At 37.5% G+C, this 19,288-nt stretch overlaps 1 protein-coding gene across 2 annotated transcripts in view; it reads right to left on the bottom strand.

Moving 5' to 3' along the window:
• Positions 1-1,501: 1,501 nt before the first annotated feature.
• CHIC1 (cysteine rich hydrophobic domain 1) overlaps positions 1,502-19,288 on the bottom strand; it is an 80,651-nt gene continuing 62,864 nt past the window's right edge. Inside the window, exons 4-6 of one of the 2 annotated variants that reach the window (XM_004000637.6) lie at positions 9,578-9,634; positions 9,262-9,321; positions 1,502-7,695 (exon numbers count right to left, since the gene is read on the bottom strand). In XM_004000637.6, the coding sequence (XP_004000686.1) occupies positions 7,645-7,695; positions 9,262-9,321; positions 9,578-9,634 (168 nt within the window). In that variant the 3' untranslated portion in view covers positions 1,502-7,644. The remainder of the gene's footprint in view (positions 7,696-9,261; positions 9,322-9,577; positions 9,635-19,288) is intronic. The other variant, XM_019823987.3, reaches the window with a different exon arrangement.

Raw genomic sequence — 19,288 nt, 5'->3', positions numbered from 1 at the left:
CAATTTTTAGAAAGAATATATGTAGCTATCATGGTCAGTATTTTTTCCTCAATTTTGAAAGAGACATGGAATATTTTGCTTTCTTTTTAACTATACCATAAGAACACAACCTGAGTTTCAGGGAGACAAGAGAAAACAGTAATGACCATGGTAAAACAAAAAGTAAATACTCCTTCCAAAAAGGGCAGGTTGCTGCTACTCAGTGCTAATTGTTCACATGTGAAATTTCTCAAAAGAAGTCAGAAATCTGGATTTCTATGTGAAGTCTCTTAATTTTAAGTGCTGGCAACTAATTCAAAATGTGTGAAAAAATTCTGCAAGTCAAAAAAACATATCTGTCAGAGGACTGACTACATTTTAGTTTGCAACCTTGATCTAACCGACCTTGGGGATGATGTATAAAATCAAACTCACTGAGTGTCCTGATTTCTGCTAGAGGTCACTCAGATGACAGAAAAGGGATCACAACTCCGATTTATGGTAATTACAACTGGAGAATTCTAGTATCCCCCAGAGAATTTCCTACATTTAGGTAGGTAAATATCCCACATGTTAAATATTATTTAATGACATGTGTGGCTTCTGCCTTCAACAATAGAAAATGTAATGTGAAAGTATTTCCCATAGAGTGCATCCTACACCACACCCAAGAAGTTATCAATAAGAAGTATAGATTTTTGCTCCATTCATAAAGTTTGAAAAAAGAATTCTAAGTATATTTATTTAGAGAGCGAGCGAGCGAGTGAGCAGGGGAAGAGCAGAGACAGAATCCCAAGCAAGTTCCACGTTGCCAGCATAAAGCCCAATGTGGGGCTCCAACCTGAGCCACCCAGGCGCCCCCCCCCCCAAAAAAAAGAACTTTAAAACAAAACATGAAACTTCCCTGTAGGTTTAAGTGTGTCATCTCTAACGTTTTAAAATTTAAAGTCTTTTAAAAAATGTTCAGTATAATTATCAAAGATGATGGGAAACATTAAGTTTTTCTTGTTATGTTACATTTTGCTGCTTTGCTGAATTTGCAAAAGTTTGGGATAGTTTAAAAAAAATTTAATGTTGCATGATAGCTTGAGTAGTAACTCAAGTAGAAGATGTTAACACTTGAATTTTGTATAACAATCTGATGACAAGAGGAGTCAAAATTTTTGCCAAGTACCGACATATGTCAACATTTCTTACACTAAAAATTATGCTTAGTAAGGTGGAATACCACTTCACTTTACTTTTAATTTTGTAGTTCACAGCTAGGCATGCAAGGTAGTTTAGAAATGAATTCCTACTTAGCTAAATACCAAGCTCTGGGCACAATAAAGGCCCCCAAAGCCAATAGATAGCATAAAGTACTTACAGGGTCAGACATAACACTAGCAAATGCAGGAAGAGGCAATATGCAAAATACAATTTTTAAAAGGAAGCCTTAAGTAAGGCTTTTAAAAAGAAGCCTCAGAATGGTGAAAACAGGGAAGAGTAGGAAGAAAGGAAGGATGCACCAAAGAACACACAATTCATTAACATAGATTTGCGCTTTATTGTAATTTTGCATCCTGAGATAATAAAATTTTATATCTGACAAGTGAACAACAGAAGCAGCAGTGAAAGTTTCAGAGAGGCAGGTGTCCTTCATTTTGGCACAGCTGTATGTATATAGGTTGAGTTCTTTCAGGGGAGTCACTCTCAAACTTGGAAGAAAAATAAATTCATTCCACAGGCTATGTAACAATACAAGATGCACAAATGTTCTTGGTTTGAATGGACATATCCACTTGTATTCTTTTCTGATAAAGCTGTCTCCATAGGAATCCTCTGCCAAAAAGAAATCTTAGGCTTTTCAAATAGATGTTTTGGATCAATGCTCACCTTCCAGCTACCAGAATTTCCTGTTTTTGCAGCTGAGATTCATATTTGTATGTGGTTAATCCAAGGAGGGTGAACTAGCTTGTAGATTATATAATTTCAAACATCTGTAATTTGTTCAAAGTTCAGGCATTAAAACAATTTTACACTATTTGCTTACTAGAAAAAAGGAAAAATTAAGAAAATTAAGCCAAGATAAAAGCAAACAAATAAGCAGGAATAAAAGGGACATTTGAGAAATTATTGCCTAGACTCATAATGTTGAGTTTATATACAGAACTACTTTGAGACTCAGAAGTTGATATTTACTCCAATGCTAGAACATATTATAACACTTTCCACATTTGCAATCCAAATAAATTAGCTCAGTTATCATCCTGAAACAGAAGAAAACAGAAGGCAGATTCTAACTTGAAATTATGTAGCTCAATCTAGCCAACACACACACACACACACACACACACACACACACAGTCTAGCATTTCATTATTTAGGGACTGGGTAGTAACCTGGTGGAGAGGGCCAAATAATCTTAGTTCCTTTATAAAAGTGGCTTCCAATATTTTTACCATAGGGATCCTTTTATTATTCCTTCCCCATGTTTTCAAGTATTTTATTTACTAAACTGCATGTAACAATAGGCTTTTTCATTCTTTTACTAATCAAAACAATTGTCATTCACAACTTCTGATTAGTGTGGGATAACCAGTAGTATGTTAGGCAGGATTGAAAAAATATAAACAAAATGCATGGAAATTCAATGACTTAGTAGGCTTGTGCAGCAGAAATATTATAGATAAATGTATGATTCCTGGTATACTTTTTGAAATATAAAAAAGGTTCAAGGATGTCCCCACTGCTATCTTTATCTTTCCCAAGTTGGGAACCATTGGTTTACATCCACCTGCTTTTCCTCCCTAAGTCAAGAATTAATTAACATAACACAATTACTCATGTTAACATATAGGGGATTAATAACAAAATTTACTACTGATAAAATAGATTAACTGCAACACTCGTTCTGTAGGGTTTGACTGAGAAAGAAAACATAACAACATAGATTTAAAGGAATGTGTTTAGAAATTACAAAATTATGATATTCAGTATATCTTTCAGTCAACTTCAAAAGCACATTAATATATGAAAAAAATCCTCAATTCCCCTGTGAGGTAGGTCCAGATTATTGTCCCCACTTCCACAATGAGGACATGAGGTACAGAGGAATTAAGCAGCAGAGCTAAGAATTAAACCAGAATGATTTGGGTTTGAATTCCATACTACTTTTCTTTCCATCTAACATCAATTTGTTCCAATAAATCTTTTTGAGGATGTGGAAATTGGTAAGACACTCAAGCAAATATTGGACAGGATATGAACCTTTTCACATCATTGTCAAAATAGGTCCTCCCATATCTCCATTATTGTCACAGTTATAATTCTTGCCTGGATACCAAATGCATAATCAGATTCCACATATGCAAAGCTCACAGACCTTAGTCCTCGGTTCCTAGGGAAACTACACTTATTTTTATCACCATAGAGGGGCTGAGGTCTAGCAGGTATCAGTTCTTTGAGTCTGTGTGACATGAACACACATGAGCTGGGAGCCAGTTGGCAAATCAAACATTTATTGTGTGCAAGGCACTGTGAGAATTTCCACCAAGGGTAGTAGTTCTGAGAAAAATCATTCTGAGATTCTGTAGAATAAAATTTTCCTAAGGATTCCTAGAATCACAGAATGTTAGATCATCTCTAATTTTCTGTCCAGCTCTAAGTTCAACCCCATGACTTTATAGATAAAGAGACTGACATGTAATTTAAGTGAATTGTCCAAAGCCCATAATAGATAATTTCCTCATATAGTATGAATCTGATGAAGTCCACAAATAATGGAATATATTCTCATGTTGCCATCATCAACATGAAAAGCCTGGCTCAGAATCACAAAAGAGAAATTTGGGGCAAGATAAGGATATACATATCCCCTTTTTCAGTCTCCATATTACATGAACAAGTATTATTAACAAAATATATTCCTTTTCTGTGGAAAATTTCCCAATAGTTCATCATTTAAAGGAACCTGAACAATTTGACAATTGTTGCAAAATGAATTTTTTTAAAGCAGAATTTTATAGGCATAAGAGGACTTAGCTTTGATGAATTTGGGCATCTTATAATCCAATTAGCAAAAAGTATTTCCATATGTAAAACTACTCCAGTTAAATGAGTGTATATAATTTCTACATCCCCCTACGTCAACATAGTTCATTCTAATGAAGTATTGTTTGGGGTATTATGTTCAAGTAGTGAGGTTTGATTTTTTTAAGTGGTAGTTTATTTGTAAACAAAATTAAAATGCTAATAATTTTTAAAAGCTCTCATACACTTGGAAAAACCTTATTTGTTCTATGCCTTACAAATGTTATGTAATGTCAGTCAAATTATGAAAAAATAAGAATTTCATTAAGAATGGCAGAGTGCTAAATGCTAACACAGATTAACTGATCAGACATTAGTGTTTATAGATCATAATATATATAATATGTATATTAAATACTTAAGGGGTTTTTGTAGGGCTTCAAAGACCATTGTTTTTTCAGAACCATGTTGAATTACATATTTACTAACATTAGAATTATACCAGTTTTGTAAGTGATTGATAGTCCTGTAATATTTTAACACTAACATAATATGATTAGGGGAAAACAAAGAAACATGCTTTAAATAATAAATAGAAGAAATATAATATGCTAGTGAAATATTCTAATACTTGAAAAGGATGGTTTTAAATCTAATGATCTACCAATTCATTCATTCTGGTTCCTTCAACATAAAATGTTATCTTTGTTCAAAAAAGACAAGGCACTTCTCCGTCTGCTTCTAATGTTCAACTACAATGGTGTCTTTCCTAAATTAATAGAGTGGGTAGGAGGGAACAGAGAGTAGCTGAAAAAGGTTAGGGCTTAATTTCATTTTCTACATAATTTAGTTGTTTAAAGGGGCACTGGGATGGAGATGCATAACAGAAGTCAAAGAAGCAATGGTTTTAGCTTACAACTTCAAAGCTTTGTGAGATTTATATACTTTGGCAACTAGATGTTATTTTCTCTGGAAACTACCACAGCAGGTTTCATAAAAGAATATCATGTAACAAAGAAATTCCCAATTACTTTATTAAACCTAAAAACAGCTTTCACAAAAATATTCTGCTAACTTGACAGAAATATCCAAGTATGCTCTATCCTGAGGATAAAAGAAAAAAAAGGTCAATGGGGGAGTAATTAATGACCACATTGTGCTTTGCCATTTCATCATTCACTGCTGCCAATTTCATTGAAAAGAAAACACCCTCCACCAAAGCACTCCAAAATCCCCAACTGCTAATCAGCCTGCTTCATAGGAAAACAGTTTGGAAAAGCAGTCATATAAGAAAGAAGAAAGAAAATTGTGTATTTTCTGAGTAGTTCAAGAAAATAAGATGAGTCAACCAGCATAATGAACAATAAAATAATACATTTAAAAGCAACTAGAGGAGGTATTAAAAAAAAGTTTACAAATGCTGGGAAATGATTTTTTATGACAAATGTTACTGTAACTCAAGTTATATTCTGTCACCTCCAGATGCACTCAATTTCTGTCTCAATATTTGTTTCATAGAAACAGTTCACCACTTCGTGCTGTTCTTTGAGCAAAACCAAGTGTGATTTATACATGGCAGAAAAGTCACTATGACCATCACATGGCCAGATTCTAAGTATACAGAAAAAAATAAAATTTTAAGGATTGACACTTAAAATTATTCTATCATTGGTAATTAGGAATGTTGTATTCTGGAAATCAATTTGGTATTACACAATCACAGTTTGAAGCATAAACCTGATAATATTAGCTGGAGCATAAACCACAGATACAATTTTTCCCTGACCTTAGCTATAAAACAAGACATTTGGTATGCATTTTTAGAGGTTTCCACCTTGTCTATAAAAATACATATTTAATTTTGCAGCAGACAGACAAATGATATTTACAGGCACACATATTAAAAGTTAAAGATTCTGGATGGCTTGGTGGCATGGGGGTAATGGGGTTCTACAGAGGGAGGTGGAAAAGTGTGCAAACAATTACAGTCATAGATCAAACAGTGTCGCTTTTTCCCCTCTTCTTCTATTGGTTCAGGACCGTGGATTTCAAATTAGGCATAAATTTTAAAAATGGCTTTAAAGACTTGACCTTTTATGAAGAAATGACTGTTCTCTTCACTGGGATAAATGTTTGTCCAAAAAGTTTTACTAAAACTAGTAAGATGACAAATAGGATATTATTCAGTCTCAGATACTTTTAATTTCTTTTTAGCAATAGGAATTACAAATAATGCCTATATACAGGCATACATTTGCAGTTCAATTAACACAATATAAAGCTTTAATTATGTTAAAAATTCAAATTAAGTGTGGTGTTCTCACTCATCTTACTTGGGAGGAGAAAGAGAAATATGTACATGTCAGTGAAAAGGCTACATGTGTGGTGAATTTATAAACTAAAATACTTTTTGTATAAGTACTTGTCTTTCCTCATTAATAATACCTAAATGTTTAAAAAAGATCATCAAAAATATAAAGAATATTTTATCAATTATGAATCAGCCACTATGTATTCTTTAAGTACAGCTTCTCAATTACCTCTCCCTCTTTCCCAAAGCAGAATATCAGAACTCCAAAAAGAGATTAGCAGTGGCTTTCATGAAGATCTAGACACCTCCCAAGATATCTGAAATCTTGAAATACTCCTTAAGGATAACTGGCTGTATTTTCAAAAGGGGGAAAGGATACATAACAGGAAATAAGTACAGCGAGGCTGTGAAATGTGTTGGTTGGATATCAAATGAATTTTTTGGGGGGTGGGAGTGGAGGACAAAATGGATATTATTAAATTAAATGGAAAAAGTAAGGTTCTTGGTTTCAGGTGCAATGCAGAATATCTCAGACAACAACTTCAATTTTAATCCACTCATTAGAAAGGGCAATCCTGCCCTACACCTGAAATTTTAACAAACTCATGGCTCTGCCATAAAACATGTTAACAGTCTATACATTCAAAAGGATGCTTGCAAACTTCATTCATATTAAAATCTATGCAGATTTGTTGGCAATACAGTAAGAGTAATATTACATTCTGTAAACCATGGCATATCACATTTTGTTATGCAAAGAGACAATATTTACAAGTCTTTTAAGAGTTTAAATATTTTATCCACTAACATAAGTGATAATTTAGCAAAGTGCAGGACAAAACCAGTGCTATTAATCGCATGTCCTTTAAAAGCAAGTAAGAGTAAAACCATTTCTAAAAGCTACCAAAAGCTTATTTACTTATGTCCAGTAAGGGATTACAGAGCATTAAATAGCCTAGAAAAATGATGCATATTTAAGAAACAGTGAGTATGAAAATTATAAGGCAGCATGCTCAGAACAAATTTTTTTTTTTGAAACACCGGCACTGATGTTTTTTTATCTTTAGTGGCAACTATATATATACATATAAGTCTCTGTGTATTTATTTAAAAATTGAAAGTGCAAAACACAAGCCTCATTTAACAACAACAAAAAAAGATGTGCAAATTTTCTTCTAAAACCAACATAAATAAAAGAGTAAGGAGAATATTCTAAAGAATAAGAATAAGAAATAAAGAATAAGTTGAACAGAGCAAAGGAGACCATCTTCATTCCAAAATCATCTACAAGGCACTAAGGGTAGGAAATGACAAGTAACACAGAAGTGACTGAATAAAATTCCTCAGTCAGGTCGGAATATGGGATATTTTGGTAAGAATTCTATTAGTATAACCTGTAAAATAAAAACAAACAAGAATATATTGATAAAATAATTTGCATTTACTATAACATATATAACCCAGAAAGTCTATAATCATTTTTCACAGGACTGTGTTTTGGTCCTCTAGTATAAAGTAAGTTAAATATATAAAACAGTTATAAAAAGGATTTACTACAAGTTATCATTAGACTGGCAATTAAATTAAACTGGCAAACATAACTACTTATTGTAGCTAACAGTTTCTATGACTTAATTTACAATAATTATTTAACTGCAGAAATGCAAACCCTCTTACATTATTATGTCCTTCTTCACCTCCTATCCTCTTTTTTTTTTTAACAAAGTAGAAGAGGTTAAAACTGTTATATAGATTGGAAAAAATACCTTTTCTATATATTATATGTACATATTTTCAATTAAAGCAACTGATATTGGTTCCTACTATCTTTTATAAGTTGTTTATAAAAAATAATTAAATATCCAAATGGATTGATTAAAATATTTTAATTAAAGGTTGAAAATACAGTAATAAGAACCTAAGATATTTATAAACTTGTATAAATGTATATGTTAAATTTATATTTAATATTTTACTTATAAATTTAATGTATAAATTTGTAATATTTTATATAAGGTTTTTGCCTATAGTGGATTTGAGATTTGTGGTCAGTCATTTGCACATTTTTTTCCCTAAGCTATTCAAAGTGGAGAAAGATAACGTAATAATCGTTATTTATGAAACAGAAAAGGAACGTTTATGTATTAAATACAGACTACATGTCAGCAACTTGAAGCTTAGATAAATTTCATATCTTTTGAGTGTTAATGATGTTGTAGTTGTCACTTTGGCTATATGTGAATTTGTGTTTTGTGATTAAGACTGCATAGCTTTCATTAAAAAAAAATAGAACCTATAATTTCTTTGTTAAAAATTAAATGTCAGCTTAGAAAAAAAGCCAGGAACATGAATCCAGAATTCAGAACTCAATTCCTACTTTATGCAAGTTTTGACAAGATAACATTTAGAAATATGTTGTTCAACAGCAGCTGTGTCCATCATCATGTGATGGTCTGCACTTATATTAAAAGAAAATTAAGGCTGTGCAATGTTTTCACTGGAGCATACAAACTGAAATTTTTCTAAGATCTAAGTAATTCCTAGGTTTCAAGATATTTTATGTTGCCTACAGATCTAAAGAAGATGGAAGGAAACCTCCATTTTTCAACTGACAAAAGCTCAGGCTGAGGAGAAAAAGGTAGAAAGAAGAACTGACAAATGATAAGCATAGTGAAATGTAACATTTAGAATGGAATCCAGGGGCGCCTGGGTGGCTCTCTTGGTTAAGTGTCTGACTTCGTTTGGCTCAGGTCATGATCTCAAGGTTCATGAGCTCGAGCCCTGAGTCCAGGTCTGTGCTGACAGCTCAGAGCCTGGAACCTGCTTTGGATTCTGTCTCCCTCTCATTCTGCCCCTCCCTGGCTCATGCGCATGCTCTATCTCTCAAAAATAAATAAAGACATTAAAAAAATTTAGAATGGAATCCAAAAGAAAGTAACTAAAAACAACTGCATACTTACATACTCCATCATATTGCTAGTTTCGCATTTCCTTTTAGTCAACTTCCAGTGCAAAGCAAGCTAAGAAAGTACAGTTTGTTAAGAATTTCTATATCAATTTATATTACCTATAACATTTGAATAAATCACTGAAAACCATCCAGGTATAAGCATAAGATATATAACATAGCATTTAAAAATAACTTGTAAAGAATATATATTAAAATTGAATATTAATTCTCTAATTCATTCTTTTGTGGCCTGAAAAAATCCCATTTTTTTCAACTTAATAATGCAAATATATAAATGGGGCACTTATTTGTTTAAACTTTCTTACCTTGTGATATAATCTGTTATTTTCCCATTCTAATAACTTCTGAATTGATCTTCTGGTCTAAGAGAAAGAATGAAGACTTTGTTACAAGATGAACTAAAGAACTTTGTAAACTATGTGTATCTGTATTTTTCTGCTTGTTTGTAAAATCCCATTATTTTCTCCTTTTGTTTTCTATTGGAATCAGAAAAAAAGCAAAGTAACAGAAACTTCCAAAAGAGGAGTAATATTTTGAGCAATTATTATACTGTTATTATGAGGTCTCTCTCTTTCCCCACCTCTTCACACACCCACATCCGTGTATATGGATTTTTAATATATGCTTTTCAAAATGAAATATGTACAAATTGTTCTGTGTGGTGAGTCCATTCACTGGACTATTGTGAAATCATTACCAATGTTGCTAGCAGTCCATTTATGGACTTAATCTTGACTTTCATATACCTTTTTTATAGGGTTACTTTTTCAATATACATGTAATATACCAAGCTAATCTGAGTCTTTACAGAGTTTTCCTATCAGAGCTCCTAGCACAATGCCTGGGATACAGTAGTCACTAGAGGTCTACAAGTTGAATAAAGCAAGTCAACATATATCAGAATTTCCATTGACAAGAACATATTAAAAACAGCCAGTCAGGGGTTGCCTGGGTGGCTCAGTTGGTTAAGCATCTGACTCTTGGTTTCAGCTCAGGTCATGATCTCATGGTTCATGGGTTCAAGCCCTGTGTTAAGTTCCATGCTGATGGTGCAGAGCCTGCTTGGGATTCTCCCTCTCTCCCTCTTTCTCTGCCCCTCCCCTGCTCATGCTCTATTTCTCTCAAAATTAATTAATTAATTAATTTTAAAAATAAAACAAAAAAGAGCCAGTCAGAAAACTTGTACTTAGAGGAAAAAATATGAATGAGAAGTAGCACTGTCCTAAACAAGGGGACAGAGGCTGAATTTCTCTATTTGGAGTTGTATGTATTTTGTTGAGAGGAAGAAAAGTTTATAAAACTTCAAGATAATTAAAATAGAACAATATTACACATTTCAACTCTATTATTTTTATTATTATTTTTTTAACGTTTATTTATTATTGAGAGACAGAGAGAGGCAGAGCATGAGCATGGGAGGGGCAGAGAGAGGGGGGGGACACAGAATCTGAAGCAGGCTCCAGATGTCTGAGCTGTCAGCACAGATCCTGATGCAGGGCTTGAACCCACAAACCATGAGACCATGACCTGAGCCAAAGTTGGACACTTAACCGACTGAGCCACCGAGGCACCCCCACATTTTCAACTCTTTTTTTTTTTAATTTTTTTTTAAATTTTTTTTCAACGTTTATTTATTTTTGGGACAGAGAGAGACAGAGCATGAACAGGGGAGGGGCAGAGAGAGAGGGAGACACAGAATCGGAAACAGGCTCCAGGCTCTGAGCCATCAGCCCAGAGCCTGACGCGGGGCTCGAACTCACGGAGCGCGAGATCATGACCTGGCTGAAGTCAGACGCTTAACCGACTGCGCCACCCAGGCGCCCCCATTTTCAACTCTTAATTGGAAGACTTTTATTAGGTTTCTGATAAAAAGGCACTGTTAAAATTTAAACTTACTTCCTAAAATTAAATGATTTACAAACCAGTATCTGAAATGATTTCCAAAGCACCAACACGTAAGAAACTTCTATTCATTCAACTATGTAGGTTAAAAATCAATGGCAATTGTATTCAGCTAATTCACAGTGGGTCAGATCAGCAACAATGCCAGCTAGAGTATACCTTGGAGCTACTATACTTGATAGAATCTCTGTAAACAAAATCAGATGGCTAACAAATAAAGAGATTGAATTAGTAATTATAAATCTTTCCACAAAGAAAAATCCAGGCCCAGATGGTTTTAATAATGAATTGTACCAAACAGTCATAGAGGAAATAATACCATGAACATAAACAAAAAATTCTCAACAAAATACTAGCAAACTGAATCTAACAACATATGAAAAAGATTATATATCATAACCAAGGGGAATTTATTTCAGGAACATAAAAATAAATTGGTGCAATACATTGTATTAGTAGAATAAAGGACAAAAATGACATCATCATCTTCATAGATTTAGAAAAAGCATTGGACAAAATCCAATATTCATTCATGATAAAAATCCTAAAAAACCCTAGGAATTAATGTGAACTTCCTCAACCTGATAAAGAGCATCTACAAAAAACTACAGTTACTATACTTAATGGAGAGACTCTTTTCCTCTTAAGATCAGAAAAAGAGAAGAATGTCTCCTCCCACTAGTTTTATTCAACGTTGTACTAGAAGGTATAGACAAAAATAAGAGGTGGTGGTGGGAAGATGGTGGCCTAGGAGGACGCTGGGCTCACCATGTCCTGCTGATCAGTTAGATTCCACCCACAGCTGCCTAAATAACCCAGAAAACCACCAGAAGACTAGCAGAATGGATTCTTCAGAGGCAAGCATAGACGAGAGGCCCACAGAAGGGGGTAGGAAGGGTGGAGAGGAGGTGCGCACTACACGGACCGGCAGGAGGGAGCCAGGGCGGAGGGGCAGCCTGCCAGCCAAGCAGAGCCCCCGAGTCTGGCTTGCAAAAGTGGAGGGGCCGGACGGAGTGTGTTCTGACAGCAAGTGGGACCTAACATCTGGAAGGTTATAAGTTAACAGCTCTGCTCAGAGAATGGGAGGGCTGGAAGACAACGGGAGGGAGAGTTGTTGAGCCCCGGACAACAGAGCGCAGCTTGGTGGGGAACAAAGGTGCTCGCAAGTGCCATCTCCCTCGCCCATCCCCCAGCCAAAATCCCAAAGGGAACCAGTTCCTGCCAGGGAACTTGCTTGCACCGCGCAAACACCCAACGCTATGCTTCTGCGGATCCATCCCTCCAGCGGCAGGTCTGACTCACTCCCAGTGCCGCAGGGCCCCTCCTGAAGCAGATCACCAAAGGAAAAGTGAGCTGAGCCTGCCCTTCCCTCCCCTGTGCACCTTGCCGATCCACCACAGCTAATATGCCAGATCCCCAGCACCACAAGCCTGGCAGTGTGCAAGTAGCCCAGATGGGCCACGCCACCCCACAGTGAATCCCACCCCTAGGAGAGGGGAAGAGAAGGTACACAGCAGTCTGACTGTGGCCCCAGTGGTGGGCTGGGGGCAGACATCAGGTCTGACTGCAGCCCCGCCCACCAATGCAAGTTATTCAAGACAGCACAGGGGAAGTGCCCCGCAGTTCCTCACCACTCCAGGGCCTACCCAAAAGGATGAAATGGAAGAATTCCCCTCAAAAGAATCTCCAGAAAATAACGACAGCTAATGAACTGATCAAAAAGGATTTAAATAATATAACAGAAAGTGAATTTAGAATAATAGTCATAAAATTAATCACTGGGCTTGAAAACAGTATAAGGGACAGCAGAGAATCTCTTGCTACAGAGATCAAGGGACTAAGGAACAGCCAGGAGGAGCTAAAAAATGCTATAAATGAGCTGCAAAATAAAATGGAGACAACCACAGCACAGATTAAAGAGGCAGAGGAGAGAATAGGTGAACTGGAAGATAAAATTATGGAAAAAGAGGAAGCTGAGAAAAAGATAAAAAAAAATCCAGGAGTATGAGGGGAAAATTAGAGAACTAAGTGATGCACTAAAGAGAAATAATCTATGCATAATTGGTATTCCAGAGGAGGAAGAGAGAAGGAAAGGTGCTGAAGGTGTACTTGAAGAAATAATAGCTGAGAATTTCCCTGATCTGGGGAAGGAAAAAGGCATTGAAATCCAAGAGGCACAGAGAACTCCCTTCAGATGTAACTTGAATTGATCTTCTGCACGACATATCAGTGAAACTGGCAAAATACAAGGATAAAGATAAAATTCTGAAAGCAGCAAGGGGTAACCGTGCTCTAACATATAAAGGGAGACGGATCAGATGCATGATGGATCTCTCTACTGAAACTTGGCAGGCCAGAAAGGAATGGCAGGAAATCTTCAATGTGATGAACAGAAAAAATATGCAGCCGAGAATCCTTTATCCAGCAAATCTGTCATTTAGGATAGAAGGAGAGATAAAGGTCTTCCCAAACAAACAAAAACTGAAGGAATTCGTCACCACTAAACCAGCCCTACAAGAGATCCTAAGGGGGATCCTGTGAGACAAAGTACCAGAGACATCACTACAAGCATGAAACCTACAGACATCACAATGACTCTAAACTCATATCTTTCTATAATAACACTGAATGTAAATGGTCTAAATGCGCCAACCAAAAGACATAGGGTATCAGAATGGATAAAAAAACAAGGCCCATCTATTTGCTGTCTACAAGAGACTCATTTTAGACCTGAGGACACCTTCAGATTGAAAGTGAGGGGATGGAGAACAATTTATCATGCTACTGGAAGTCAAAAGAAAGCTGGAGCAGCCATATTTATATCAGACAAACTTGACTTTAAATTAAAGGCTGTAAGAAGAGATGAAGAAGGGCATTATGTAATAATCACAGGGTCTATCCATCAGGAAGAGCTAACAATTATAAATGTCTATGCACCAAATATGGGAGCCCCCAAATATATAAAACAATTACTCACAAACATAAGCAACCTTATTGACAACAATGTGGTAATTGCAGGGGACTTTAACACCCCACTTACAGAAATGGATAGATCATCTAGACCCATGGTCAATAAAGAAACAAGGGCCCTGAATGATACATTGGATTAGATGGACTTGGCAGATATATTTAGAACTCTGCATCCCAAAGCAACAGAATATACTTTCTTCTCGAGTGCACATGGAACATTCTCCAAGATAGATCACATATTGGGTCACAAAACAGCCCTTCATAAGTATACAAGAATAGACAAAAATAAGAAAAGGTATCCAGATTGGAATAGAAAAAGTGAAACCATCTTCATCTGCAGACATGATCTTGTATAGAGAAAACCCTAAGGAATCTGAAAACGTGCCCCACAGAGTTAATGAAGTCAAACCTGCCACCAGCAAGACCCTCACTGACTCCACTCTTCTTCACAAGAATGGTAACCTTATCTTTTAGAGGCAAACAACAAAAGAGCTCGGGTAGGCTTAGACCAGTTTGAGCTTGACCAAAGCTCACATCTGCGCAGATGGACCATGGAGTGTCTGACAGTAACTTCTACCTCATTATAATCTCTGCCCAAGAAGAAGTACAAACCTCATTAACAACATATGATGCATGTATAGGCAAGTTTCCTAAATATATGCATGTGATGTTATACCTCTACATGTGATGACAAAACCTCCCTTTCTGAATATTCACTCTAACACTAAATAAAAGAAACCCATTTACCCCCACTTAGGAGTCATGGGTTTGGAAGTTATTCCCCTTGGTGATCTCATTTGCTGGAGTAAAGTTTTCTTTGTGTGACAGCTCCACCTGGTGTAGTCTCTATCTGTAGCTCACCAAGGGGAGAATTCATGTTAGTTAGTTATTAGATTACAAATCCACTAAAACATTACTAGAATAAGTAAGTGCAGCAAGTTTGCAGGAAATGAGATTTTGGTAGGTAGAATTCTGGCCTCCATGATCTTTACCTCCTGGAGTTACACTGGTGACCATGTTACATTACATTGCAAAAGGGATGATGCAGATATAATTAAAGTTACTAATTATGTGGCTTTAAAATAGTGATATCACCCTGGGTTATTTTGGTGGACCAATGTAATCTCAAGGGCCCTTAAAAGTAGAGGACATTTTCTGGCAGATGGAAGGACATCCAAAGGGGTTTGAAGCACAAGAACTCAAACAATCATTGCTAGCTTTCAGACAGAAAGGAACACAGAGAAAGTCTAAGAAGGAAACAATTTTTGCCAAAATCTGAATGAGTTTGGAAGAAAATTCTTTCCCAGAATCTCTAGAAAGGAATGTAGTTCTGCCAGCACCTTGATTTTGGCCTTGTTAGACCCTAATAGGAGAACCCAATTGAGCTACGTACGCCCGGACTTTTCACTGAGATAATAAAAGGTGTTGTTTTAAGCCATTAAGTTTGTGGAAATTTGTTACACTGACAGAAAAGTAATATGAGGATCTACATATAAAAATCAATTGTATTTACTAGCGATGAACAATCTGAAAATGAGAGTAACAGACCATTTACAGTAGAATTAAGAACAAAATATGTAGAAATAAATTCAACAAAAGAAATATAAGACTTGTAAATTGAAAACTAAAAACACTGTTAAAATAAATTAAAGAAGAGGTAAATGGAGAGATATTCTATGTTCATGAATCAGAAGACTCATGTGATAGCATTTACAACAATGGGGCTGGAACAATTGGATATCTAAGAGAAAAAAATATGAACTCAAACACCTGTCTCAAAAATTAATTCAAAATAGATCAAAGTCCTGACCATAAGAGGTGGAACTTTAAAACAACTATAAGAAAACATAGAGGTAAATCTTTGTGATCTTGAGTTAGGCCAAGTCCTCTTAGATATGATGCAAAAAGTACAAGCAAGAAAATTTTAAATGTGATAAATATGACCTAATCAAAATTAAAAAAATTTTGTGCATCAAAGATACCATCATGAAAGTGAGAGCCCTTCCAGAATGGCCATGTGAGGACCTTATGGAAATCTTTTCCTTGTAGAGAGAGAACTTTTAACCTGATCAGTATTAGCAAGGATAATCAGTCAAATGTTGCAGAGATTGAACAACGGATTACAACGGATTGAGAAGTATTTATTCAACAGCATTTATGGACAATAAGTAAGAACACTGGGAAGCCTTGGTAATGAAGCTAGGCAGTATTAGTCATATCTCCACTGCTCTACTTTGTGGAGGAACTATTTTACCAAGCTTGGGAGCTGAGTGACAGGCAGTTCTCCATATCTCTCAGCTCCCTGTGTTATGGACCCAGGCTGGAACGCTGGTGGAAAAACCAAGCGGCACTCAGAGATCTTGGTGGATCGGAGATTTATTTAACACTGGTGGGCTCAGAGGAGACCATTTCTCCAAAGATCTGAGCGCCAAATGCAAGTGGGGAGGGTAATTTATAGTCGTCAGCTTCCATATCTGTGGGGGTTTTCATGCGCGCAACAAAGGAAGAAGACCCAGAGGAGGGGTCGCTAAGCTGGAGACTAGAGTCTGTTTTAGCCCCATAGGCCATCTTTGGCATATTTTATTCACTTCTCCAACATTCCCCCTTTTGATGCCTTTAAAAAAAACTTTTAGTAGGCACTACCTTTCAGTTTTACAGGCTGGTACTACAGGAAGGCTAAGACACGTGCCGTAATTTGGTGAGTAACAGTGTTTTCAATAAAACATACCATGGCATTCAGTATACAGGGGCCAATGGATACAAGTAAAATTATGAAGAGGAGGGGCCCCACCAGGACAGGAAGCCAGGATGCCCAATCTGTGAGCAGATGGGTTCCTTAACCTTAGTTGTAACTATTCCTGACTGGTTTATGAAATAGCAACATTGCTCCCCCAGAAAGATGCATGTCCCTCCTTTTTCTGAAGTGAGGAGGTGAAGGGCTTGCCAATTTTGGAGAGTCACTGCCACCAGAGAGTTTATTTGGTTTTGTAAGGTTACCAGAGAATCTTCCACCCATTCCAAGTCTTCATTTATCTCTTGAGATAGTCTATGGTATAGTCATACGGATGAACCTATGCCCCCTATTCCAGTTCCTATTCCTGTCGCAATTCCTGCTCCTATCAGAACAGGTAGCAGGACTGCTTGTTTAGCCTGGGACTTGGGGCTAAAGGCTGTTAGGAGCTGATCTTCAGTGTATTCGGATATCTCTGGGGTTAGGAAGGTGGAATAACATATCTGATATCTGAGTCCAGTTGGCCTCTAAGCATCAGTAGGCCAAGTTAGAACACAGATAGAACACCCCAGGGGTTGAACATAGGGTTGTATTCCTCTTTAAGGTTATATTTCTTCTGCATAGAGAGATACTGTTCATACCTTCAGGGACTGTACAGATTAGATTGTTGGCATTTGTGAGATGGACCCCAGTGGCCAGGGGCCCAATTAAGACAGGTGTTGGTTTTCAGATTTTCAGGAGCTTCCCAGGTCAAAGGGATGGGAGTGGCTAAGTAAGCCCTCCAGCTGAGGGGCAAGCACATCCAGCAGGTTTGGGTGTGATTAACTATTTTATGGAGGACTTGTAGAGTAGTGTTGGCCCAACACTGGAGTGGGGAATTGGTAAGCATCTGATTGAGTGCTCAAAGGTTCAAACCTTGGTAGGCTGCTGGGGTAGTGGTCACCTTTGTGGCTTGTATTACCCTATCTTGGGTATCCTTTATAACTTTTTGAAGGGCCCTGTCTTGCACTCCTCCTCTGTCCGAGATCCCCCATTGAGGAAGGTAAGTATAGCAAACTCGCTTCCCCCTCTGGAGGCCATTGTTGTGACATGGGTTCCTGACATTTTGGGTTATCTCTACAGTCCAATACTGTACCAATACCCGGTCCTTGGGGCACCGGGTGACTGACAGAGAGTGGGTGTTTTTCCCTTGTAGCAATCTTTGTGGAGGGAAGTGAAGGCACTGAATGCCCTTGACCCTCTTATTGTCATATAACAATCCTGGGGGCAAAGTGGGTAAGTGGCAGTTGAGAGGGTGAGAGAAGTTATCATAATATACAGGCAATACATAATAATCCTCCCATCCAGAGGAGGTATGTGAGGCCCAGCATGCATCTTTTGTCCCATGTCCAGCTTGTTGGTGCAGTCTCTATCAGCCCAACAGTATGGGCTGGCAGATACCAGTAAGGGGCAAGGGCTGGCAGAGTTGCATCCAAACCTCTGGGCTACGTTCACACGTTGATTCCTCAAGCTTCTGCCGTGCACAGGCCAGCCAGCTTCTGGGGTGTGGCTGGAGCAGGGCTGGAGGTCTCAGGGGCCAGTTTCCCTTTTGAGGGTCAGTTTAAGCAGGTTGACTGGATATGGATCACTTTGCCAGGTTGTGGGCTCTTCTGAGTTGGCCTTCTTAACTCTGGAGTGATGGACCCATGGGGTGATAACCTGAAACTTTAAGGGCTGTAGGAGTTGTTAGAATAGCAGTATGAGGCCCAGTCCACCGTGGTCTAAGAGGTTCCCTCTTCCAATCTTTGACCCACACAGAGTCTCCTGGCTGAAAGGGGTGAACGGCGGTCCCTAAGGAAATTGGGGCCCTCTCTATGGTGTATCTCTATAACTTATTAGTACTCCAGCCCCCAAGGTCTGGAGCTGTTCTCTTATTCCCTTGTCTCCAATCTGGTGTAGGTCTCCTGGGAGTTTTCCTAAACATGGGGGTGGGGTCGCCCATATAATAACTCAAAAGGGGAGAATCCTAGTGCCCCAGGCATGCATTGGGCACGCAGGAGGGCCAGCGGTAGTAAATCTGGCCACGGGACATTAGTCTCTTGGTGGAACTTAGCCAGGGTTTCCTTGAGGGTGAAATTCATCCGCTGTACTTTCCCTAAGCTCTGTGGTCGGTAAACAGAGTGCAGTTTCCAGGTAATGTTGAGGGACTTTGTCAGGGTTTGTATAATGTCTGCCACAAATGCAGGTCCATTATCACTGTGTATGGTTAAGGGTAGACCAAACCGAGGCACAATCTCCCGTAGAAGAACTTTGGCCACCTCGCGACTTCGTTCTGTTCTGGTCGGGAATGCTTCGACCCATCCCGAATATGTGGAGATTATTACAAGAAGGCACCTGAATCCTTTATTTGGTTGTATGTCGGTAAAGTCCACCT

The sequence above is a fragment of the Felis catus genome, chromosome X (assembly GCF_018350175.1).
Source record: "Felis catus isolate Fca126 chromosome X, F.catus_Fca126_mat1.0, whole genome shotgun sequence".
NCBI classification, from domain to species: domain Eukaryota; kingdom Metazoa; phylum Chordata; class Mammalia; order Carnivora; family Felidae; genus Felis; species Felis catus.
Note: the sequence above shows the minus strand (reverse complement) of the source record. Positions and strands in the feature narration are given on the sequence as shown.